Source organism: Triturus cristatus, chromosome 3_1 (assembly GCF_964204655.1).
Source record: "Triturus cristatus chromosome 3_1, aTriCri1.1, whole genome shotgun sequence".
Classification (NCBI taxonomy): Eukaryota; Metazoa; Chordata; class Amphibia; order Caudata; family Salamandridae; genus Triturus; species Triturus cristatus.
The window spans coordinates 612,905,464-612,932,681 of NC_140583.1; the positions used below are offsets into that span (position 1 = coordinate 612,905,464).

The 27,218-nt window shown below is 42.6% G+C and overlaps 1 protein-coding gene across 2 annotated transcripts in view; it reads left to right on the forward strand.

Moving 5' to 3' along the window:
* Positions 1-27,218, forward strand: part of LRRK1 (leucine rich repeat kinase 1) — an 800,699-nt gene that overhangs the window by 610,281 nt on the left and 163,200 nt on the right. For both annotated transcript variants that reach the window (XM_085644543.1, XM_085644544.1), the window contains exon 24: positions 26,813-27,062. In XM_085644543.1, the coding sequence (XP_085500669.1) occupies positions 26,813-27,062 (250 nt within the window). The remainder of the gene's footprint in view (positions 1-26,812; positions 27,063-27,218) is intronic.

The following is a 27,218-nucleotide window of genomic DNA, read 5'->3' on the forward strand; positions in this document are numbered from 1 at the left end:
ATCCCGAGTCAGCTGGCAGCAATATTCCCAGTCCTTCTGTGTAAGTGGTGGATCCATATTTTTATTCCATTGCGCCATGCTCTTGATGTGATACAATGGAGTGTCGTCTCGAGCAGAGCTTAGTCACCAGTTCATGTCTTGTGAGGCAGGTGAGCAGTGCATGTAAAGCTTGCAGTGTCGAAGGCTCTGTCGAGAACGTTGGGTAGTGGTCTCGAGTTATAAAACTACCATCTGGGAAGACGTCCTGCATTTTGTCAATGCCAGCTAGGGTTAATGTGCGCATTACACCTTTCTCGTGTGTGACTGAGAGATCCGCGTGTTGTGCCAGAGGCATCAGTGTGGCATACAGTGGAAGTTTGTCTGTCCTGCGGCTTAATGCTTGCCAGGCAGCAACCGTGGCGTTGATGGAGTTGATTTCTGACTGAGGTGCGCCCTGCCACGTGTGGGATAGTATAGAGCTTAAGGGGAAGGGATGTGCGTTTCTATCCTCCACTGCCCCATGCGGGATATAATCATGTGTTGTTAGACTTAGGGGTCTCTAGTTGGCACAGGTATGCACTTGTGACAAATAGGGACCTCCTCCTCTAATCAGGGTAAGGGGTACACTCCTAAAATAACCCCTGCTCACCCCCTTGGTAGCTTGGCATGAGCAGACAGGCTTATCTCAGAGGCTGAGTGTAAAGCATTTGTGAACACATACAGTAATCAAGTGACAACACTACAGATGGACACCACACAAGTTTTATATCAAAAGTAAGTATTCTTCATATAGATTTATCACAAGACCTTTAAACGACAAAAACACACAATATGGTTACTTTAGATGGTAGAATTTTGCTTAGTTCTCAAGTTCTTAAATGCGACACTTTAAGTCAATGTACCTTTTAGATGCGACACGCAGGGCAATGAAAGTGTTGCAACGATGTTGATGCATTGAAGATTTTGGTGCAAAGAAATAAAGACGTGAAGATCTTCCAGATGCGGCACGCTTCTCCGATGTTGCGAGAAGACTCGACTCGATGTTTCAGCTGCAGCGGCGACACCCTTTACGCGATGCGACGACAGCGGCCTTGGCAGTGACACTCTTCTCCGACGTTTGCGAGACGCTTCTGCTTGATGAGATGTTGCAGCGGCGACACCCCTTTACGCGATGCAACGATAGCAGCTCCGACGGCGGCACGCTTCTCAGTGGATGTGAGGCGCTTTTCTTGATGCGGTGCAATGCGACAACTACAATGGCTGCGATGGCGACACGCTTCTTCCTCGATGCAAGACTCTTCTCTTGATGCGGTGCAATGCGTCAGCTACGATGGCGTGCGGTTCTATCTGAGACTTTGTCTGTAGTTGCTGTTGTTCCTGTTGTCCTGCTCCGAACATTAGTGTCGTCAAAAATAGATAGCGCTGTTTCTTCTCTGCTTTTATGCTCTGCAGCCGACATATTTATATTCAAAATTAACATATAAACATGTCGGCTGCAGAGCTTAAAAGCAGAGATAAAGAGACCAATAAAGAACTTATTGAACAATTCATGACTGGCATGCTTGAGCGCTTAAAGAAATTGGAAGCAACTATTAAAGAAAGGAAGGCGCAAAAGTTCTTAAGAGACGAGAACGATTATGAGCGGAGACAGATCTACACTTTCGCAAAAAAATTCGAAAGTGTAAGAAAACAGCGTTTGAACCAGAAAGGACCAAATAGAACAAATGGTCAATCAGAACTAAGTAGCCTCCAGAGTTCCGAAGTAGACACTGACCTAGAAGAAGAGCATAGCAGACAAGAAGCGCCAATTGCACCCTCTGTCATAGAAGAATTTGTTTTTTTAGAGCAGGAGAGGAGGTTCAATCTCCACCCAAGACCACCCGTGAACAACGAAGGAACACAAAGAAGAAAAGGCAGAGGCAACAGAGGCACAAGGGGTCAAAGCAATACCAACGCCGCAAATCCGAAAAAGACGAAATAGCTGAGGCGGCAATTCAAGAAGAGGAAGGCACAATTGTAAATTTAACTGATATCACACTAACAGACAAATAAACTAAATTACTCAAACTGGGATTATCATACTGCTCACCGGCTGATTTCAACTATGTAACAACGCGTGTTGATGTTTTTACATTTGTCAGAACTTTGAAACTGAAAAAACATTTCGTGCAAAATCAGCTGCAGAAACCACGAGAATCTAGTAGCAGTCTGGAGAATATAGACCATACGGTAAGCTTGTCAGTAGCCGATATGGATTTAATGTTGGGCTTAAAAGGAATGGACAATGATAATGAGCGAACTGCATTTACTGTGAACCAGGGCAAGGCAAATACTCCATTCCAACTGAATCAAGAAGTAATTCCCCAAATCTCCATGACTCAAGCATTGGTAACTGCCAGAGAGTAAGAAGTCGATATTGGCGGAAACGCACCGACAAATTTTAGACCGCCTTCTAGATTCATCCCCATGACTGCTAAAGACTCTGTTGAAATTTTTAATGAATTAGTGGTTAATGATTTGAACAATCTGGAAAAGTGCACAAGTGTGAAATATAAAGTTTACTCACAGCATGTAAAAGAGTACTCCGCATTAGTTACTAAACTAACTTCTGATGGTAACTGTATTGTGGGAAATGCTGACAAGGGAGGGAATGTGGTGTTGTGGGAAGGAACAAAATACTTGAATGAGGCTTATAAGCAATTGAATAACCGTAATAACTATGTAAAGGTTACTGAGATTATTATGCAAACCAGTTTTACAAGGTACAATGAACAGCTACAAGACTGGTATAATCAATGTCTGCTTACATCTGAGGAACGTTTATTTTTAAAAATAGACAAACCAGTAGTTCCCGTTTTTTACCTCATTCCAAAAGTACATAAAAGTTTAGAAAATCCCCCAGGGCGCCCCATTATCTCTGCTATTGGAGGAACATTTGAGAATACCTCTAAGTGTGTGGATTCCTTTTTGTGCCTCTTAGTTAAAACCCTCCCGTCCTATATACAGGACACGGGGGACTTTTTGAAAAAAATATATGATCTACCATGGGAGGATGATTTATTGTTGGTAACAATTGATGTGACCACACTATATACCAGCATTGAACATGATGATGGCCTAAATGCCATCAAGCATTTTCTCATCAATAGACCCATTAAACTCTGGGCACATACCCAGATGCTATTGAGTATGGTTTCAACATGCCTAAAGAGTAATTATTTGCTTTTCAATGATGAGTTATTTCATCAGATCTGTGGGACAGCGATGGGCACCTGCTTCGCTCCCAGCTATGCAAATTTGCATATGGGCTGGTGGGAGGAGCAGGTGGTCCGGGTCGCGTACCATACTGAGTGGGAAGAAAATGTGCTACACTGGAGTCGATTCATCTACGACCTGTTTGTGGTTTGGAAAGGATCTGAGTCTTCAGTAAAAAACTTTATCAAAAAATTGCAAGTGAACAATTTAAATCTCAAGTTCACAAGCACCATCAATAATACATCAGTTAATTTCCTAGATCTAACTATTTATGTAAAAAATTCCAAACTACAGACAAAACTCTACAGAAAACCCACAGCAGGAAACCCGCTGCTGCATGCAGATAGCTTCCATCCCCAGAATCTGATTAAAAGCATTCCGTATGGGGAATGCTTGAGGACAATGCGCAACTGCAGTGAAAAGGAAGTTTTGGATGAGGTATTGGCAAAACTTAGCTCGAGGTTTACAGCTAGGGAATATATTAAGACCAATGTGCAAGCAGCAACAAAAAAAGCTAAGGAAAAAACTAGAGAAGAAATCCTCTTCACCCCAGCGAAAGTAAAACCAAACGGGCTAATGCAGGTAACAACCAGATAAGGATGATTACTACATACAATCGACAACATGGCCAAATTAGGAATATTCTTGCCAAACATTGGCATCTGATTCGGAATGATCCGATTCTGGGTAAAATAACACAAAAAAGGCCAGCTATTGCGTTTAGAAGGGCAGGATCCTTCAGACAAATGCTGGTGAGTAATGTGGTCATTAAAAAGCGTTCGGACAGGCAGGCGATGAATTGGCTTAAACCTAGAGAGGGGTTCACAAAGTGTACAAAATACAAAGCATGCAGCTTTGGTAAAAATACACAGCTATACACTTTGGGACTATCTAAACGAATGAAAAAGATCAAAGGATATTTCACCTGTAAGACCGATTTTGTTGTCTACGTCCTTCGGTGCCCTTGTGGCCTGAGGTAAGTAGGCAGCAAGATCCATCCAGTCCACAAAAGATTGCTACAACATCTTAGAGCAATACGCAATGGGGATAGTTCTTACCCCGTTGCACGGCACTGCGAGTCACATCGCAACAAAAATGCACAAGGCCTTGTGTATAATGTGATAGACTGTATCCCTCCAAATTTACGAGGGGGCAACAGGGAGAGAAAGCTGCATAAATTGGAGTCCTGCTATATTCTGGAGTTAAACACACGATCCCCTTCGGGATTGAATATTGAAGAAGATTTAATCACACATCTGGAATAATTGCAGTGTTGATGAGTTTCAAGAGAAAATAAAATATAACAAAGGCAACTTCTCTGCACCGTTTTTTAACTTTATTAACTTTATTATTTTTTCACAGTATATTTTTTCACAGGGTTATTTAGATAGACAGTATAACAGTAGAATTTAGCATCATGTGATATAAGCCCACTTGGGCTGAATGAAATGTATATGTTTTTTAGCGTGAAATGAATGAATGTTATTTAGATACATTCGTTCACCCACTAGAGTTTAATGCAGAATGCTACATGAGAGCTTTAATGTGCTTTTTCAATGTGCGTTTTTTTGGGAATATCTTCTTGCAAAATGAGATTGCCGCTACCGTCTTATTTATTCACGGCCGTAGTGCTACGTGCAAATGGAGTGTCGACTTGCTTATAGGCAGTCACATTGTTAACCTGGATTACCAGAGTAGGATAAAACGCTTTATTTAATCTTGAAAGGGGTTTTGTTTATGGCAAGACAACTGTGCACAAATGAATAATTTAAATCATATGTTTTGATATTTATTTGAAATGTAGCACTGTTCACGCTACATAGATGTAAAAACTACGAGTCTTTTGTTTAATGCACTGTTTGTGTAGTTCAGTCATGTGACATGACGTGAACTCGGTATTTAAAATGGCTAATCAAAGCCGTTGGTGAACAAGCCTGCTGGACAGGCGAAACGCGTCCTACCAGTCGACCTGTATAAATTTTTGTTGGCCAGAACACGGTGTCGTCGTCCTTGCGTACGAGGAATTTTGCAATTTTACATGGACCTTGCTGGGGTGGTCCGCTTCGACGCACCCTCTGCTCAGGAGTGCGTGGCAGTTACCTGAGCCGGGAGGAAAATAAATAAACAAGTATATATATATTTATATATATATATATATGACAGAAGGGAGACTCTTATACTTTTTCAAATAAAGAGTTTTCACCGACGAAGAGGAGTTTGTGTATTCTTGTTTGTGGAGAAACTGATGAATACTTCGTGCCTATATATATATATATATATATATATTCAATGAAAAAACCAAAGGTTTCACACATGTTATAGTTAGCTGGACATTTCACTCGTAAAAAACCATTGAAATTCCCCCGTTATAGTTAGTTCAGCTAACTATAACTCGCGCGCCCGCAATGCACTGCTGATGACGTCACATATTGCATCACTCATGACATGGTCAGTGACATCACTGATGACATCTCAAATGACATCACTGATGACATCATCCTTGTGATAGAGTGGCAGACCTCCTCTCATCCTAATATAACCTTTGATACACACATTCAAAAATAGAAATTAAAATTTTAAAAACAATGGACATACCAATACCAGTTACAACAACCTCTTCAGTAATTCTAAGATCCACATACACATCCACTCATTCACCAACAGTCCTATACAGTCACTCATACATGTACTCACACATCATATGTACTCATACACCTATACATCCTGTTACACAACGCCACTCATCCATAGAGTTACTCACACACATAGTCACTCATGCTAATAAAGGAAGAAACATACATTTACTTGCATATACAGTTATACACACACCACCACACTTACTTCTACGGAAACTTACACATACTTAGTCTTTTAAACAATCACTTATAGAAACACATACTTATTCATACAGGAACTCTTTCAATCTCTCACTCTCACATATACTCGCTTATATACACCAATAGTCACATATACTAGTTTAAAACATATGTAGTTACTCATAAAGACACTATTGAGACAGTCATTCACTCACTAACACACCCATACACTCACTCATCCACCCATAGAGTCCTGCACACATGCTGTCTTCAACACATACAAAGAGTGAGTCATTCATTCATGCACCTATGCACTACGTAATACCCCCACCGAACCATGCAGACACTCAGACTGATACTCATAAAACCAACTAATAACCTATATAGACACCCATGTAGCTACTCACCAACCCATGCAGCCACTTATACACAAAGTGAGAGACTGATACAGATATTTACATATTTAAACATTACTCACTAAGCCATGTATTCACTATGATACACTTAATCAGTCAGTTACACAATCAATTTTTATTAAACAAATCATCCATTTAGACACTTATATACCCATTTATTCTTCCATCGACCTTGAGATATACATATATAAAACATATTTAATTTTCAGAAACACACACATTCACTGGATGATGTCATCAGTGATGTCATCAGTGATGTCATTTGAGATGTCATCAGTGATGTCATGAGTGATGTCACTGACCATGTCATGAGTGATGTAATATGTGACGTCATCAGCAGTGCATTGCGGGCGCGCGAGTTATAGTTAGCTGAACTAACTATAACGGGGGAATTTCAATGGTTTTTTACGAGTGAAATGTCCAGCTAACTATAACATGTGTGAAACCTTTGGTTTTTTCATTGAATTTCTAAGGTTTTTTAAATGCTAATTCCTAACTATAACGTGTGTGAAACCCATGGTTTTTTCTGTGAATTGGCAAGGTTTTTTAAATGCTAATTCCTAACTAGAACGTGTGTGAAACCCATGGTTTTTTCAGTGAATTGGCAAGGTTTTTTAAATGCTAATTCCTAACTATAACGTGTGTGAAACCCATGGTTTTTTCAGTGAATTTGCAAGGTTTTTTAAATGCTAATTTTGTTTTTTTTCTTCTATTTTTTTAAACATATTTTTATTTTAATTTTCTATCCTTTTTTTATTGTCTATGGTTAAATTTTTAAAATTCTCTAATATGTTTTTTTAATATATTTTATCAAATAAACATGTAAAATTTATTTGCAATACATTTTTTCCTTTTTTTTATTTTTTTTAGTACGCGTACCGTAAGCTTACGGTAAGCGTACGGTTTACGCAACGTCCGTAATTTATATACGCTGTTTGCGCATATTTACGCAATTTGCGTAGCTGCGCGTACACTGCGTGGGCGTGTACGCGTGTACGCTACACGCGCACGTTACGCGGAAGTGTCGGGGAGTGACTGTTAAGCGCATGCGCGCAAGCGCGTGTCTTTTTTACGCGCATGCGTACTTTTTTCGTAAGCGTACCGTAAGCGTACGGTAGGTCATGTGATCATGAAACACAACTTTTGATTGGTTGAAACTACTTTCAGTTCTAGAACTCTCCTACACCACACCCATTCCCCTCATTTCTGCTTGTGATCCCTTAGGAGAAGGAGCTGGGTTGTCTTTGTGATACGATGGCAGAACAGCAGAGCCCTTCTGAGAGTGAGGCTAGCACTAGCAGCACTACCTTGAGGCAGAGAGCGAGGAAACAAAAGACCTCTTATGTATGGGATTATTTTACTTTTCCTGAAGGCCAGCAAAAGGTAAATGCACCCTTAGTAACTTGTAAGCTGTGTAAGCGTGTACTTTCAAGAGGTAATCCTGACAGGAAGTATTCCTTTGGGAATCATACCATGATGAGACACCTCAAGGATGTACACAAAAGGACACATGCTCGACTTACTGGAGGTAACCCTTCAGTAAGTCAACCAAGCACATCCACAGCAGCTCAGCCTGGACCATCATCTGCAGTGCCGAGTCCTTCTTCTGCAGGTCAGGTGAGCCCTTCATCTGTGGGGGGTGCATCTCCTTTTGCTGGCCCTCAGGAAATTAACCCTCGATTTCTGAGGGTTGATATTCGATGCGCCTCTTGTCATGATCTAATTTGTCATAGGGAGACCAGTGTTTCCCTAGTGAACAACAAAATAGATCAGCACACTTGTCGCAGAGACTAATTTTCCCAATCTTTCTTTCCTCTGTCCCTGCATGAACACAACGGCTCTTTTAAGAGCCAACCTTATCTTTCATCTTTTTTTTATATATGTTTTTAAAAACTTTTTTTTTTTTTTTTTTTACCGTACGCGTAATTTTTTTTTTTTTTTTTTTTTTTACAAACACTAAAAATCAATTATCACATTACAAGGTCCTTGAGAGACTACAATTAAAAATTGAAAATGTGATTGTAGAGAAGTGGAAAAAAGGGACCATGAAATTTTTGACTTACCATACCCACTCAAAAAAATATTTATTAATTTAAATTTAATTTTAATTGCTTTAAAAATGGTTCTAGTTTTCGAATTTTTTTTATCTCAATCTGAAAAAAAAGAAAAAAGTATTAATATTTAATAAAACATTTTATAATACAGTACATATATTTACATATTTTTCTAAAAAAAATTTAAAGAGTCATGGTTTGATATTAGGCAGAAAACGAAATTTCTTTGCCAATTTGAAAGCACACTTATTACTCTTTTTTTTGGCAAGTGATAATCACTTTTACAGACTGACACATTATGAATCCACTTTTCAGATTTTTTAAAAAGCCCATGTCCAGACTGCTTTTTCAGACCACCACCATGTGTATCCTGGGTGACTGCCTACACTCCAGCAAGGGCAACCAGCCTTAGTGATGCTGAATGTATTTGCATTACAGACTGAAACCTCAAACCCCACTCGCTTGTAAATACTGTGCATGATTATACATGGAAAGCAGCTGGGTGTGTGCTAAGAGTCTGCTTCTGCACCAAAAAATCGCTCCCCCTTTTTCCTACTAATGCAACTGTGAAATCACCAGAGCAAAACGCAATAAATCTCTGCCTGTAATTCCTATTTGCACACAGAGTCATGTTTTCACATTAGTCACAAAACGAAATTTCTTTGCTAATGTGAAAGCACACTTACTGCTCTTTTTTTTTTGGCAAGTGATAATCACTTTTACAGACTGACACATTATGAATCCACTTTTCAGATTTTTTAAAAAGCCCATGTCCAGACTGCTTTTTCAGACCACCACCATGTGTATCCTGGGTGACTGCCTACACTCCAGCAAGGGCAACCAGCCTTAGTGATGCTGAATATATTTGCATTACTGAGTCCAACCGCAAACCCTTAAACTATTCTTTTTTTATGCCAATACACCTTAATTTATCGTGAAAACATAGTCCATATTATTTTACATGTTCCTCACATTTAAATTTCTCCCAAAACAGAAAATAATAAACACAACTTCAACAAAAAGAATTACATTTCTATTATTCATTTCTTAATTTACCATATACATCTCCTCTCAAACTCTAAACTCACCTTTAAAATTAGTTAGTTGTGAAAGAAATGTGGCACTCAAACAGCAGATTATCAGAGCCAGGATCTCTGTTCTCTACACCTCTCTCCTCTCAGCAGAACCAGATAATGGCAAAGTTTCCCTCTATTTTTCCACACATATACATGTAAGTTTCAAATCTCAGTACTTCCCCCTTTTTTTCAAATGTAATCACACATTTCTATTGGTTGAAAACCAACCCTTTTCCAAAAGTACCCTTCCCCCACCTTGACTTCTGCCTAGTACCCTTCCCCCAACTTGACTTCTGCCTGCTACCATAGCAACAGCTCATGGAACACTGCTGTGTGGAGTCAGGTCAGAAGTTCGCCAAACAATGTTTCAATTCCACAGAGCAAGAGTGCTTGACTTTTCAAACCTAACAGCAAATCCATAGTACTGTTCTTTGGTAACACATTTTTCTGTACCAATACAAAACATGCTTCTATTAATTTACACATACAGCCTAGTTTTTATTCTAGAATGGTATGAAACAGCCAATCAGTTCTTTTTTTTGTTGAAAAAAATATGTATGCCTCCATTTCCAAACTGTCTTTCTTTTCATATTGCCATTCTACTGAAAGACACCTCCTGAGTGCATCCAGTTCTCCTTTGAAGATGTTCACAGTGTGGATTGTAGGGCACAGCTATGTCTTCTGGAGTGAAAAGTTTGCAGAGAAAACAGGTATGGTGAGAGACCTTGCTTTGCCAAATGTAGACATTAAATGGATTGGTCAGAGAGGGTTAAAGTGGCACCAATTGATGCCATTGGTGAAATCCTTCATGCAAATCCAACACCCTGACCTCATAATAGTGCACTGTGGTGGCAATGACCTAGGCACTTTGACTGGGGTAGGTCTGGAAATGCTTATGAAGGACACCTTTGCACAACTGTTTTCACTTTTCCCTAAAACTGCCTTTGTGTTTTCTAACATATGCCAAAGGCAAAAATGGAACTGGTCCAATCATTTCTGTCCGCAGATTGACAAAGCAAGAAAGCACGTCAACAAATCTGTTTCTGCTTTCCTCCGTGACTATGGTATGGGTTCCATTTACCACAACAACTTGCGTTACGACATGCAAGACATTTATAGAGGAGATGGTGTGCACTTCAATGATGAAGGGAACAGAGTCTTCCTCTTGAACCTTAGACTCTGCATCGGTACTTACTTGTAGGTACCACTAAAAAATCACTTAATAAACACAACGGCTCTTTTTAGAGCCCCCTAATACCTAAACACTTAAATCTGAATTTCATTTCTTTTTTTTTTTTTTTTTTACCGTACGCTTACCGTAAGCTTACCGTACGCGTACCCCGCGATTTTTTTTAAAAATCAATAAATGTTTTCTTTGTTCTTTTCTGTCCTTCTTTGACCCCCTTACAAATGTTAGGGGGTCTGTAACTCTCTCCCTTGCCCCCTTTTCAAGATATCACTCTTTTTTACCGGAGTGAAATACACAAAATGGCGGCCGCCGCTTCCTGGTTTCGGCCGATTCGAATGTTTACTAAGATCTAACAGCCAATCAGAATCGCGCTCGCGCACGCCACCGTACGCGTACGGTAAGCTTACGGTAAGCGTACCGTAAGCTGGCTCAGATATATATATTGATTTAAAGGCTATTTTCTCAGAATCTACTGAACAGATTTACACCAAACCTACAAAAGGCACTTCCTTGACCTGAGGACTACCTCTCTGCCAAATTTCTAGTAATTCTGTTCAGCCGTTCGGGCTGTAGCTCTGTCTAAAGGTCCTATGGAAAAATGCATGGGAAAAACGTGTTTTGGGACCCCCCTTTTATCTCAGCCCCCGCTTGACGAATCCCCCCGAGACTTTCAGGGTAGGAGCGGAGCGTAGCGCCCCACCTATTTTGAGAAATTCGCGAGGATTCGTCGACCGGCGCCAAAGTTATTCAAAATAGAATGTTGCGGATTTCCTATGGAAACAGGGTCCTAACTATAACTACCTACTGGCGACCGCCAGTAGGTAATATATATATATATATATATATATATATATATATATATATATATATATATATTAATTACCTACCGGCGGTCGCCAGTAGGTAGTTATAGTTATTTCCTATTTTCCATAGGAAATCCGCAACATTCTATTTGGAATAACGTTGGCGCCGTTTGACAAATCTTCGTGAAATTTTCCAAACGTTTGGCCAGCTCCGGTCCGCTCCTACCCTGAATATTTCACGGTGATTCGTCAAGCGGGGGCCGAGAAAAAAGGGAGTCCCAAAACGCGTTTTCCCCATGCATTTTCCCATAGGACCTGTTGACGCAGCTACAGCCCGAACTGCTGAACGGAATTACACCAAATTTGGCAAAGAGGTAGTCCTCAGTTCAGACTCGTGCCTTTTGCTTAAATGGTGTAAATCCGTTCAGTAGCTCTGAGAAAAAGAGGGTAAAAATGTTAGTGATATCTGGGCGGAGCCTAACCACACATCTCATCGTGAGATCTGATTGGCTGTCAGTACTTCATCCTAGAAGTGTTGGCAGCCATCTTGGGACCAATATACATGATAGCACCTCATTAAAAAGCATTGCAGTTAATAGAAGGTTTTAAGACTTTAGTTACATTATAAATCATTTGTTCACCGTACCATACTCATTTTAGGAATTGTGGTGGTTTCTAAGGTGATTTACCATGTGAAAAAGCCTTCTGCTGTGATATCATGAATCATGTTTGAGAGAAAACTATTTTCTCATGCTTTTCCCACAGAGGTTTGGAAGGTGAACTGTAAGCTAAACTGAGAGCATATTGTCTGTAAATTCACATTATCTTTCTCAGTCATGTGAGAATGAAGTCTGACATTCTCAGTAAAACATGTACATCCAACAAGGGCAGAGACTGTCAGTTGATTCCTTTGTGTTCTACTGCAGCTTCCCAGAGTGTTCTAAAGAACAACTAGAGCGCTAACAGTCCTACTTATGACAAACGTATTGCACACCTGAAGCTATCTTGATTGGAATAAAGTGGTAACTCTTAAAACATTTAATTTAAAAAGGAACAAAATGAGGGAGTTCATTTTGCCATAGAAAGTATGATTAGTGCTGCAGAAAGAAAAATTAGGGCCCATTTTGAGTGACTTCTCAAATCCTCTTCTATTTCATTAAAAAATTCTGGCATGCAGACTGAAACATGCACTTTCAATACCAGCAGCAGACTGGTGAGCAGTAGCTTTACTACAGTGATCTAATAAGCAACTAGAGTGCTAACATTATGAATTTATGGCAAATGTGTGGCACATCTGAATGCCTTCTTGATGGAATCAAAGTAAAAAACTGAAAGTACTTCCTACTGAGGAGACTGTAGTAAATGAGGAAATTAGGAAACTTCATAACAAGTAAGTTTCCCAAAATGGCCACCAGAGACAAAAGAGCCCAAATGTAGCCCAAATATCACCCAGATGTAGCCCAAGTATAGCCCAATGACAGAATGTCCCAGAGTGTTCTAACGAACAACTAGAGCGCTAACTGTCTTACTTATGACAAAAGTATGGCACACCTGAAGCCATCTTGATTGGAATAAAGTGGTAACACTTAAAACATTTAATTTACAAAGGAACAAAATGAGGGGGTTCATTTTGCCATAGGAATTATGATTAGTGCTGCATAAAGAAAAATTAGGGCACGTTTGAATTCTTAAATCCTCTTCTATTTCATAAAAAAATTCTGACATGCAGACTGAAACATGCACTTTGAATACCAGCAGCAGACTTCCCTGGTGAGCAGTAGCTTTACTACAGTGATCTAATGAGCAACTAGAGTGCTAACATTCAGAATTTATGGCAAATGTGTGACACATCTGAATGCCTTCTTGATGGAACCAAAGTAAAAAACTGAAAGCATTTCCTACTGAGGAGACTGCAGTAAACGCGGAAATTAGGAAACTTCATAACAAATAAATCTCCCAAGATGGCCACCGGAGACAAAAGAGCCCAAATGCAGCACAAATATCACCCAGATGTAGCCCACATGTAGCCCAATGACAGAAGTGTGCAAAACAATTATTTTTTGTGTATTTGCAGTTTTACATAGTGCAGTCAGGTATTGGAGTGCTTTACATGAGCATTGGTTACATCACACAAGATCAAATTCATTTTGGTTGTAGCCATGGGGAGATTAAGTGATTTGACCAGAATCACAGAATGTTGAGCTGAAGCAGAAACTCCAACCTGGTTCCCCAGTTGCAAAGTCTGCAGCTCTGGAAGTAACACCACATCCTCTCCCCTAAGTGCAACATTTAATCAAGTGGTCAACTGGATAAAAAAACATAAAGATTACAAATAATTTAAAAGTTCTTTGTCGCTATTTGAAAACTCAGAAAATATGTCCTCATTTTAGTTTTTTAGAGCACTAACCATAATTTTGATGCAAATAAGACCCTCCCATATATGTAATTTCTAAAGGAAATGCTCTAGGTATTACAGTTTTGATTACATCAAGATGGCGTCAGGCGTTCCACACTTTTGTAATAAATATAGAGTGTTAGCAATCTAGTTGTTCATTGGGATACTGTTGAGAGGCAGAGGCCAGGGACACGGACTCTGAAAATTGAAGGCAGGTAGGAGAGTGCAGAGGCAACAATTTGACCACACTGGGCAGGCAGGAAGGGCAGTGGCAGCACAACAGACTATGGAGGGCAATGGAAAGGGGGGCAGGGGCAACAAACCAACAATACAGGAATCGGCAAGAGAGGCTGTGGCAATATAATAGACCATTGTGGGCAGAAGGAAGAGGCAGTGGTAGTACAACCATACATGCCAACAGACCTGTTTCAGCCAGGAAACGTCCAATGTTTTTAAGCTCAAATGGGCTTTATTTGATCTGTCTGCTGTCTACAATCTCCTCTTTTTCAATGTAACTCAAAGGGGAAAATCAGTGCCCCAGTTTTTTTTCAAAATCTCCCTCTTACCAAGTTCAAAATGTTCGCAAGTATGGTACATTGGATCATGGTAGGCAGGAGGAATTGGGGTAGGGACTTGGAGTCGGATACCAGAAGACAGGAGGGACATGGAGAGGTGCACCAAACTGACCCTACAGGGCAGGCATCAGGGCTTGCAGCAGCACAATAGACCACACAGGGCATGCGGGACGGGAGTGCAGCACAACAATCCATAGAAAGCAATAGGGAGGGGACAGGACCATGCACATGGACAACAGAGAACAGAGGGGAAAGAGGCAATGGTAGCTAGCTGACCATAATGGACAGACAGGAGAGAAAGCTGCAGCATAACAGACCATAAAGGGCAGGAGGGACGGATCAGGGGCATTACAATGGAACAGACAAGCCAGGAGGGAGGGAGTAGGGGTCTGCACATGGAAACAGAGGGCTGGGGGCAAGGGGGCAGGGTAGGAGCAGCAAGTTGACCATGGAGGTTAGGCAGGATGGGCACTAGAAACAAGACACACCATGGAGAGCAACAGTGAGACTATGATGGCATACACACAGACCATGGAGGGAAGGTGGGAGGGGGTCAGGGGCAGCTAGCTGACCACACAGGGATGGTGGGTGGGGCCATGGCAGCACAGAAGACCATGCATGGCAAGCGGGAGGGTTAGTGGCAGCACAATGGCTATGATGGGCAAGAAGGAGGGTGCAGGGGCATGCACAAAGGACCATGGAGGATAGAAGGGAGTGTCAGGACCTGGGCACAGACAAGAGAGTTCAGGGGAAGGGGCCTCACAACAGACCGCGTGGGGCAGGCAGGAGGAGCAGTTGCAGCACAACAGACCAGGGAGGGCAGAAGGGTGTGGCAGTAAAATGGACCATGGAGGACAGGAGGAAGGGGATAGGGGCATGGCATGTGGACAGGCAGGGTGGAGGTGGCAGGGACAGGTTACAGTCATCTGACAATGCTATGCAGGTGGGAGGGGAGTGGCAGCTCAACAGAACACTCATAGTAGATAGGAGTGGCAGGTCCATGGAACATGGTGGGCAAAAAGGATGGAGCAGGGGCATGCACAAAGACATCGAAGGGCAGGGGGAGGAGAATCGGTGCAGCTAGCTAAGCACAGAGGCTAAGCAGGAGGTCAATGATGGGCCATAGAATTGGGCAGTGGAGGGCAGGAGGAGTGGACTGGTACATCCTGCTAAAGGGAGGGCAGTGGCAGCACATCAGACCATGCATGGCAGGAGGGAGGAGGCTAGTCCATGGAATCAGACAACAGAGGATAGGGAGGAGGTGGATGGGGCAGCAAGTTAACTGTTCAGAGAAGGTGGGTATTAGGAACTTTATTGTTTTTAAAACGTGTGTCTGTGCGAACTACTTAAAATATAAACAAGTATGCAGCATAATCTCACTTTTATTCAGGAAGAAGAGGACGTTTGTGACTGTGACTCCAGGCTCACTTGGCAGAAACACCCCCTGACCCTCCACCCCCCATCGCAAAATGTAATGCCCGTGAAAAGGGTAGGTGGACGCAGTGTTATATAGAATATAGTCCTGAGAGCATGATTGAAAATGAAAACTATATATCGTATATGGTATAAACTATGCACCAAAAAGTGTGATATAAGATGAACCGGGGCGTGAAATATAATTGCAATGCATTGTGCGCAATGACAGATTCATTGGAGAGCGCGAGATAGCACAGGCACTAGCGCGTGCTATGCGATATGCACCTTGGAGTGTAATATGCACAGGGCAGTGTTGTGTAACCTAACTAGTCTCTAAAGTTGTAATATAAAATATGTGCTGGGGAGTGTAACGTTGCATATGCACTGTGACAAAGGTATGGATCCCAGATTGTAATATGTATGGCATAGCGCTGTGCGTTATAACATAGGCATCGAGGAAGGCACGTTAGATGGGGTAATATAACCCGTGCAAAGGCAAGTGTGGCATGACATATTCACGGGGTGGTGTTACAGTGCACATGGGCTAGAGAGTGTCATAGCATACGCACTAGCTGGTGGAATACAACACAGAGGTGTGTGGCACTCGGCGGGCACTGGTGGGTGTAACACAGCATTGGCCTCAGCCAGGAGCACGCTGTGACTCTCAAGTGAGGTTTGTCTCCTTTCCAGAGAGTAAAATAAAAAGTATTACACATCCGGCGGTGGATGTGTGTTTTTTAATAACCGTGAGGGGGGTTTCTTGCATAGTTTGGTCGAATTTTTGTCGAATCCCCTTTGAATGGCTTGGTGTGCGTGTGTATTAAATGTGCCCGTCAATAGCTACACATTTTTTTATAAATAAACGACAAGGGTGTCTACTTGGAGAGTACCCACCGGCAGGGGCGCCGGGATTAGGCACGGTAGGGCGTCACACGTCAGAGCTTCACTAGTGGTGTAAATACATTCCACGTGGATTCATTGTATGCATAGTCGCCTTTTAATGAATATCACGCAAATCGTCATGGTGATAGGTGCATACGGTTTGTCCAGCATGTCCTAGGTGTTTCTATAAATATATATTTTTAAAAAATAATAAAAAACAAAGGCCGGCCCCGGGGGATGGGGTCCCCGGGGCCATAAGTGGCCTGAGGAGGGGGGCAACGCAGCCCCCCTCCTAAAGAATAAAAAAGGCCATGACCCGGGGGTTGGGGTCCCCGGGGCCGATTAAGGTCTTGGGAGGGGAGCCACGCGGCTCCCTTCCAAATTTATTTTTTTCAACAAAAAAAATTAGGGTGCAGGCCCTGGGGGATGGGGTCCCCAATGGGCCAATACATTAGAAAAAGAAGGGGGGCCACACAGCCCTCCTTCTTAAAAAAATAAAATAAATAAAAGACTGGCATCGCGCCGGAGGCCACGCCCCCTCGCAGCACTCTGCAAACACACCCCCTGGCCAGTTGTAAGTTGGGGAATTGATTCCCTTTCAATACTGAGGGTCCCTAAGGGCCAACTAGCCCAACAGGTATCTCCAGTATGCGCCAGGGAGCTGCGTTGCAGACAGGTGTTCTTAGGCCACGCCCCTTTTTACACCTCTATGCAACGCAGCTCTTTGACGCTTACTGGAGGTACCTTGTGGGCTAGTTTGACCCTAGGGACCCTTAGGATTCAAGGGGACTTAATCTCTCAACTTAAAATGGCCACAGGGTGCGTTTACACAGTGGTGAAGGGAGGGGACGGGGCCTGAGGTGACGTGTGCAAACACGCACTGTGGCGCGTTTTAAGTTGGGGAAATAATTCCCTTTCAATCCTGAAGGACCCTGGGGGACAACTAGCCCACCAGGTGCTTCCAGTAAGCGCCACTGCTCTGCGTTGCTGAGAGGTGGTGCAGGCCGTGCCCCTTTTACACCTCTCTGCAATGGCGCTTACTGGACGTACCTAGTGGGCTATTTTGTCCCTAGGGACCCTCAGGATTCAAGGGGACTTAATCTCCCAACTAAAAACGGCCACAGGGCGTGTTTACACAGTGGTGAAGGGAGGGTACGGGGCCTGAGTTAACGCGTGCAAACACGCCCTGTGGCGCGTTTTAAGTTGGGGAAATAATACCCCTTCAATCCTGAGGGACCCTGGGGGCCAACTAGCCCACCAGGTGCTTCCAGTAAGCACCACTGCGCTGCGTTGCAGAGAGGTGGTCTAGGCCGTGCCCCTTTTTACATCTCTCTGCAACGCAGCTCTGTGGCGCTTACTGGAGGTACCTAGTGGTCTAGTTGGACCCTTGGGGCCCTCAGGATTCAAGGGGACTTAATCTCCCAACTTAAAACGGCCACAGGACGTGTTTACACAGTGGGGAAGGGAGGGGACGGGGCCTGAGGTGACGTGTGCAAACACGCCCTGTGGCGCGTTTTAAGAGGTAGTTTTAATCCCCTGCCCTATTATATACTAGGGGCTTACAGAGGAGGTCATGCTAATCACAGGGGGACCCCAACGCATAGTGTTCCCTAGTGCATGTAGGTGTTTTCACTGTATTCTGAGTGTCTTTTAACATAGCACTGGCTCTAGGACTGGTTAGTCAGACTCAGTTACCACCAGTATCCGTCTGAAAAAGTTGAGGGTACAGGATGATTTTGCAACAAGGCTTCTTTCTGCTCTTCTGTTTGTTCTTTCTGCACGTTATCCTTCTTCCTGCACTTTTCTTCGTCTTTGAGGACTTCTGTTGCTTCTTTCTGCATTTCTTTTTTTTCTTTCTGTGCGTTTTTTCTTCTTTCTCCACATGTCCTATCTCTGTAGGCATAGTTAGAAATTAGCATTTAAAAAACCTTTGAAATTCACTGAAAAAGCCATAGGTTTCAGGCACGTTATAGTTAGGAATTAGCATTTAAAAAACCTTAAAAATTCACTGAAAAAAACCATAGGTTTCAGGGGCGTTATAGTTAGCTGGACTTTTCACTCGTACAAAACCATTGAAATTCCCCCGTTATAGTTAGTTCAGCTAACTATAACTCGCGTGCCCGCAATGCACTGCTGATGACGTCACATATTACATCACTCATGACATGGTCAGTGACATCACTCATGACATCACTGATGACATCTCAAATGACATCACTCATGACATCATCCTTGTGATAGAGTGGCAGACCTCCTCTCCCCCTAATATAACCTTTGATACACACATTCAAAAATAGAAACTCAAATTTTCAAAACAATGGACATACCAATATCAGTTACAACAACCTATACAGTAATTCTAAGATCCACATCCACATCCAATCATTCACCAACAGTCCTATACAGTCACTCATACATGTACTCACTCATCATATGTACTCATGCACCTATACATCCTGTTACACAACGCCACTCATCCATAGTTACTCACACAGTCACTCATGCTAATAAAGAATCAAACATCCATTTACTTGCATATACAGTTATACACGCACCACCACACTTACTTCTACAGAAACTTACACATACTTAGTCTTTTAAAAAATCACTTATAGAAACACATACTTATTCATACAGGAACTCTTCCAATCTCTCACATATACTCACTTATATACACCAATAGTCACATATACTAGTTTAAAACATATGTAGTTACTCATAAAGACACTATTGAGACAGTCATTCACTCACTAACACACTCATCCACCCATACAGTCCTGCACACATGCTGTCTTCAACACATACAAACAGTGAGTCATTCATTCATGCACCTATGCACTACGTAATACCCCCCACCGAACCATAAACACACTCAGACACTCATACTGATACTCAAAAAACCAACTAATAACCTATATAGACACTCATGTAGCTACTCACCAACCCATGCAGCCACTTATACACAAAGTGAGAGACTGATACAGATATTTACATATTTAAACATTACTCACTAAGCCATGTATTCACTAAGATACACTTAATCAGTCAGTTATACAATCAATTTTTCAAAAACAAATCATCCGTTTAGACACTTGTATACCCATTTATTCTTCCATCGACCTAGAGATATACATATATAAAACATATGTAATTTTCAGAAAAACACACATTCACTGGATGATGTCATCAGTGATGTCATTTGAGATGTCATCAGTGATGTCATGAGTGATGTCACTGACCATGTCATGAGTGATGTAATATGTGACGTCATCAGCAGTGCATTGCGGGCACGCGAGTTATAGTTAGCTGAACTAACTATAACGGGGGGATTTCAATGGTTTTGTACGAGTGAAAAGTCCAGCTAACTATAACGCCCCTGAAACCTATGGTTTTTTCAGTGAATTTCTAAGGTTTTTTAAATGCTAATTCCTAACTATAACGTGCCTGAAACCTATGGCTTTTTCAGTGAATATATATATATATATATATATATATATATATATATATATATATATATATATATATTTTTTTTTTCTTCTTCTTTTTTTTTTTAAATTATATACACTTTGCTCTCCAAGGTCAACAAGAACGAGCAGCCGAGCTTGCTCCCGCAGGAATTAAGAGGGATTGTATCTCAGTCATTAATTACATTTAATGTTCAATCAGAGCTATATCATTGAAAAATAATCTGTCTCTAATTTACATATGGGAAAGCAGGGCAGTGGACATAACAAGAAACACTATTATAGCTTGTTGTACACAGGCCCCTGGTATGCACGCTTGCGTGTGAGTGGTGCAGCACATCGAAGGATAAACGCTTGTTTATGTGCAGCGCCTAAGGATGCGCGCGTGCCTGTGAGCGGTGCAGCACATGGAAGGTTACACACATATTTATGTGCAGCATACAGGATGCATGTGTGCCTGTGTGTGGTGCAGCGCACAGAAGGTTACACATCATGTCTATGTGCAGTACCTAAGGATGCATGTGAGCGGTGCAGCACATGGAAGTTACACGCATGTTTATGTGCAGCATCTAAGGATGCACACGTGCCTGTGGGCGGTGAAGCACATGGAAGGTTACACGCATGTCTATTTGCAGCACCTAAGGATGCGCGCGCGTGCCTGTGGGCGGTGCAGAACATGGAAGGTTACACGCATGTCTGTGTAGCACCTAAAGATGCATGTGGGCAGTGAAGTATATGGAAGGTTACACGCCTATGCATTTTATACAAGGAATTCGTCTCAGTTAATTGACAGGTTTTACGTCGCAAAAATGCGGTGTAAGCAGGCACTCTTGTTCTCATTTTATTAGAGGGGTGCGTGTCTTGTGAACTCAGTACTGATTATTTCTTTTGTGAAGTCAACTAAATGAGGGGGTGGGGAGGCAGCTGCGTGTGAATGTTGTTAAACTAGCTTAAGTACTGCATTTTGAGATTCAAAGTTTTTCAATACAACGTCCTCTCAAATACAATCAAGGGCTTAATTTTCTTTTATAATATATTTACTAGGAACTGGACCTTAACATTCTGATAATAAACAGTTGGGAAAAGATGCCTGTAAGCTTTCTGTGTCTGCTACTTCATGGCAACATGTAGTGGCCTGAGTATGTGGTTGAGGGGATTGACGAGTCACATGCCATTGTATTATTTAGTAGATGCCTTCGCTTCTTCTACATGGCTTTTTTAAACAAATAATAGACCGTAAGGGACATATCAGCGTTTTGCTAGTTTAACTGAGCCCCTTATGGAGGGCCATCTGAGGAACGTGAACTAAAAGCAGTCAAGAGACCACTTCTTACATAGAAAGATTCTCTTGGTAACTACACAAACCCAATAAACATAAATTACCAGGGTCTGCTATCATCCCAGGGGATATGAAACCCAAACCGTCAGCGTGTCACAAGGAACAATGTAAATATAAAGTCTCATGGATGCAAGGAAACTTTCTCTAGGTCATTTAGGACATATCTGACATTTGACTTGCAAGATAAAAGCCATTCCATTATCGACGAAGGAATTCCTGAATTTAAATTGCCTAGAACGCATTTCACCACTGTTAATTCACTACAATTTTATATGATTTCTGTTTGTTTCGATCCCTACTGCAGGCAAGAGCTACTGTACAACAGGCCATCGAGCACACATACAATTCTTAGCTCGGCTTCAAACGTTGGCTGTAATGCACCATAATGAGGCTGCTAATTTGAGATCACCTCAAGTGCCTCCATTAGTCAAATATATTCATTTGTCAAGAATCCAACCATCTCCATTGATGCCAATCATCTATGAATTGGCGCAAACATTGCCACTTTGGGCTGAAAGGTAACCCACTGGAGTCTCCATATTCAGATTAACACCATTCAAATGAGGGTGAGTTAGCCTCCTTTGTACTCATTTGGCATTTCTCCAGCCCACAAAACACAAACCTATGGCTCCCTCTCGTTATCTTGTGTAATAATCCCTAAAGACTAGTATCCGTATCTTGTTATTTATACTGAGCTAACATTATGAAAATATACATGTCGCCCAGGCTAGAACAGACACCACTGAAAAACCGTTCCAGGTAGCTGCACCACACCTGGAACCATGCCTCCTAACTCCAGCTGAAATCATAGGTCTGTCTCCCATTCCGCGATGACCACAGCATTGCTCTCAAGATGCTCTACGAGCTGCATAACTTTGCATTCTTCCGTGGCTGCGATACTTTTCCCCTTCCCTCCTCTTCCTTTTGTTTGCGGGCTGGTGCAATTGTGTTCTGCTCGCAATTGAATGGGAAGGGATGAATAGGGTTATTGTGTGGGGGTGAGAGGGGAGAGGGTAATAGAAACTTCTTTAGAAGCATGCTGTGTGGGGGCAGCACTCTCTGTGGCAGATAAAGCACTGCGGTTTGAGGTCAGGCTGTGGGCGCGTTGCAGGAAGTTTTTCGGCAGCTCGAAATTTCCCGTTTCTGGTGAATGAATGACTGGGTAACTTCGGGCTGGACGATGCCCGGGGCACTAAGTGTGAGAGCGGGGTGGCGAGAAAGTGTGAGAGCGGGGTGGCGCGTGCATGAATGGGAAGTCCTAGGCCTACCACTGCTGTCAACCTACAGGCACTGACCACCTGCAGACGGAAATGGGTAAAGTGTGCATCCTATCACAAAATACGTGCTGGCTCTGAAAATGCTATTCCTACCTTCATTAGTTTCCTGCGGCGCGCACACATGAGCTCTGGAGCACGCACCGCCCTAAGAAACCGTGTGTGTTCCCAGCCACAGGAGGCAAACTAATGTGCCCAGAGGACGCCCAACACGGACAGACGGCGAGAGCGCACTTTTTAAAAGCAGTAAAAACAGCCTGAATACTGCCGTCAGTAAACGATCCAATCCCGGTGGGCATGGCTAAAAGGAGACAAGGCCGCAACAAGGAGGGACTATGAAGCCTCCTTTACAATGAGAAGCCGGAGTTTTGCATGCAAGATGACGTGAACCAATCAAAAAGATGAGAGCTTTGGAATCTGTATTGATTCCAAGAAGCTCTCGTATGATGAGAGCAGCGCATGCGCGCCAGCCGAGACCTAAAAATGGGCACATTACTACATTTGTTAATTGGAAACAATCATAAACTTACACAACCGTGTAAGTTTACCTGTGTGAATCAGGCCCGTAGTGTTAAGTACTTTGGAATTCCTTTCATGGCTGTGATATAATTCTGTAACTTTGCAAAGAGGATCATGTCCTGTCACAGGACAAAGGTGCAGTCCTCAGCAGATTTGTGATCCTCTCATATGAAGGGTTTCTGACTAATTACAAATGGCTGTGATTGTGTTGTTGAAGTCTAATTCCCGGAAAAGACACATTTAGTCATACACTGCGGTTTGACTTTGTGCTTTAACTTGAGATGTGTTTTCTTTTAAAAATAAAAAAAAAACTCATCCTCTCTGATTGCAAGGTGCCTCATTCTTTGCTTATTTAACCTCAGCCTTCTGCATTATGTGAACTATGCCATGTTTGTTACAAGGCACCTTCTTAATTACTATTACTCAAGCAGGAGGAATTGAAGAGTTTACACACAGCTTACGAAACGTCTGTTTAACACAGAGACCTAGTATCCTCCATGTACGCCCATCATTCTCCGCAAAGATCATTTGAGATTTCCTCACTAATCAGAAGGTAAACACCGATTATTTTCTAGACGCATCATAAGAAACTATTCATAACAACATAGGAGGCAGATCAGACCCTGGCAGATGGTCGGGCCATCCATCGATGGTCAGAGACTGTCCACCTCATTTAGAGATCCACACCGGCCTGATGTGAATCTCTGCTAGGAAGGGAGGGAGCTGCCGGCACAGCACCGCACGTGTGCCCAGTGGGCATCATGTTTAAAGCACCCTCTTAGGCAAATCTTTGTTTAGAGGAAAATTAGCTCCAAAAGTGGGAGTTTGTTTTGTCTAAACAAAAAACAAATGGTGCTGATGTGCAGGAAGTTTTCTACCTGCCCGCAGGGGATTTTCCCTGCCTATGTCTGCATGGTAGATATTGGCAAGGGTAATGAGTGATGGTCGCCCTGGCTTACATTGGGCACTGACACCTGTCAGTGTGTTCAGGCAGCCCTTTTTCAGATGGGCCTTCAGGTCACAGATTGTACACTGGCAGGGCGAGCATTGGGTTCCACCAGTGTACACCTGGCCAGGGCTGAACTGGGGTAGCAAACCAGCCCTGGCAATTTCATCCGACCGGTCCACCCAGTGGGAGGGGGGGGGGTTGCACCTGGGACCATTGCGCTTTTGTTACAAGGGGCTGATTTTGGCCCTCAGTAACAAAAACGGCCCCCAACAGTCAAAAACCGTCCCACTGGGGAAACATCAGTGCCCGCTATGGCCACTCCAACCCTGCACCTAGCATGTCGGTGAGCTTTACATAGAGCCTAAGAAACTACCAGTTTGCACGGCGGAGGCACACTGATTTACGGTGGCACTCCACTGCACAAACCCTAAGTAACGCCCAGAGTCCTAAAAAAGAACAAGATTTCCATGCAGACTGGTGACTAGAGTATCAGGTTGAGTACTGCTTCGACTCCCAGGTAATTCTCAATCCCAAGAGAGTTAAAACGTTCCAGCAGAGTTCAGGTTGTGCCATTAGGTTTTGAGATATATATGTACTATTCATCGAACAAGCACTTGGGCCTAGAACACATACAGTGTGATATCACTTTTCAGGGAATATCAGTTAATTTCCCAGTCCTGGGTTTTAATATGCTGCTCTTGGGCATTCCAGTAGAAACTTGTGAAACTCTGAGAAGTCACCCAGAAGAAGTATGACTTGCTGATTTGCCAAATAATCATAAAGCAGCATTTTCTGCAAGTACTTAGACTTCTGTTGAAAGCTTCTTCTTGGTGATAGCTCCTTGGAAATGCCAGCAGTGTTTGTTCGTTCTTTGTAACTTATTCGCATAAAGCATGCTTAGGGTCTATATTGTAATCCTCTCCCTTAAACTGCCCCATGGGCGATTTCACTTGGTAATGTTGATTAAGCTAACACAAGGTATTTTTGTTCCATCGCATTTATTTGGAGAAAATCACTGACTGCACACGAGTTTCATATGAAAGGCTTGACCATTTCCCCCGACTGGAAAATGTGTCAATCACTTACAGAGAAATTTAAAGCAAGTGGGAAATTCCAAGGGGGCCTATGGAAAATAGATTTTTCTCCCTATATCACCTCTATTTTTCTACTTCAACTTCTTTCTCTCTGCCTACTTGTGACCCTCTACCGTGGGTCCCTTGTTACCTTAAGAATGTTTGGGACCAGCGCAAGACCTATTCCAGTCTCCGTTTCTGAATTCTTAATGTGTTATTCAATATTGTTTGGCATCATGGAGCCTTGAAATAGCAAAAAATGGGTAATAAAATGCAAAGTTTTTCGAAACGGGGGGCACAAAAATATGATGGAGTTGGGGGGCACAAAAATCCGTAAGATGACAATGTTCTCCAAACTGGGATAGTCAAATATAAGATTTAGATCATTCCTACACTGTGCATCAGTACCATATTCATTCTGTGTGCCACAATACCACTAAGATACCACCAAAAGCTTAGGGAGACTGTGTTATGGGAAACAGCTTTTACAACGTGGGCTGAGCCACATGTGCCGTTTCCCCGCAAGCGGAACCACACTTGCCTTAACCACACATATGCCCGGGTCTAGATGAGCAGATGGGCCAGGAGCGGAACATGCAGGACTCCAGTATGCAGTCTGGATTTAGAGTTGGATTGGGTTTTGGGGGTCCGGGGTAATCGTTTTTAAGGCTAGGGGCTGGTTTTAGTGCTCAAGGGGGGTGGGATAGTATAGTTTTCAGTGGTGAAGGTCAGTTTTTAGGGCTCAGGGTGGGGGGGAATATGGTCAGACTAGTTTATAAGGCTGGTGGCCGAGATTTAGGGCTCAGGGCTGGGGTTAGGTCGTTTTTAGGATGTAAGGGCAGGGGGGATGGACAGTTTTCAGGACTTTGGCAGTTTTAGGGCTCAGCAATGGGGGGGGGCAGGAGACAGGGTCGTTTTTAAGACATGGGATAAGTTTTATGGCTCCGCGGGGAGGGACAGTTTTCAGGGCAGGGGCAGTTTTAGGGCTCAACATGGCGTGGCCTGAGGACGGGGTAGTCTTTAAGACTTGGGACTTGGGAGGAGTTTTAGGGCTCCAGGGGGTGAGACCGTTTTAAAGCGACTGCATGTTAACCACGCATTCCTTTACCAATCATGCCTTTACAATGAAATTGTGTGGTTAGGATGCATTTGTTGTTGGGACTGCGTTGTTGAGCCACTCGTGTTTCCGTCATAAAACTCTGTGTTATTGTTAAATTCCTAGCTTTGCACAGACCATTTCTCATAACTATCGTTTGCTTATAAGGCACTATTCTGCTATGTTATATTGATTACAAATGCTTATCTGCCACGTACCCATATAGCTTTCTGTTTTTACAGCACTAACTGCAACTGAAAGTGATGGTACATTGCTATTGGAACAATACATCCCCTGCCACATCTGTTCATCGCCAAACACTGTGCACAAGGAGGCTGATGGGAAGGCAGAAGGCGGGCATTACTTCAACGTTGAAGACTGTGTTCTTAATGCTGTAGAACTGGATTACGTGACATGCCCAAATCATCCTACTATTCCCGTTCCACTACGAGAATTGGTCCCAGAGCTGTTTATGACCGACTTCCCTGCAAGGTAATGTAAGAGGACTATATTTGAGGACTATCTTTGAGGTATTGCTTGGAAGGTTCTTGTTTCAGAATTGAACTGAATCCAGAGAAGGAAAATATTTTCAGCAGACATTATATAGTCTGTGGTTACAGCTTCAAGACCAAACTCAAACTCCTGCCT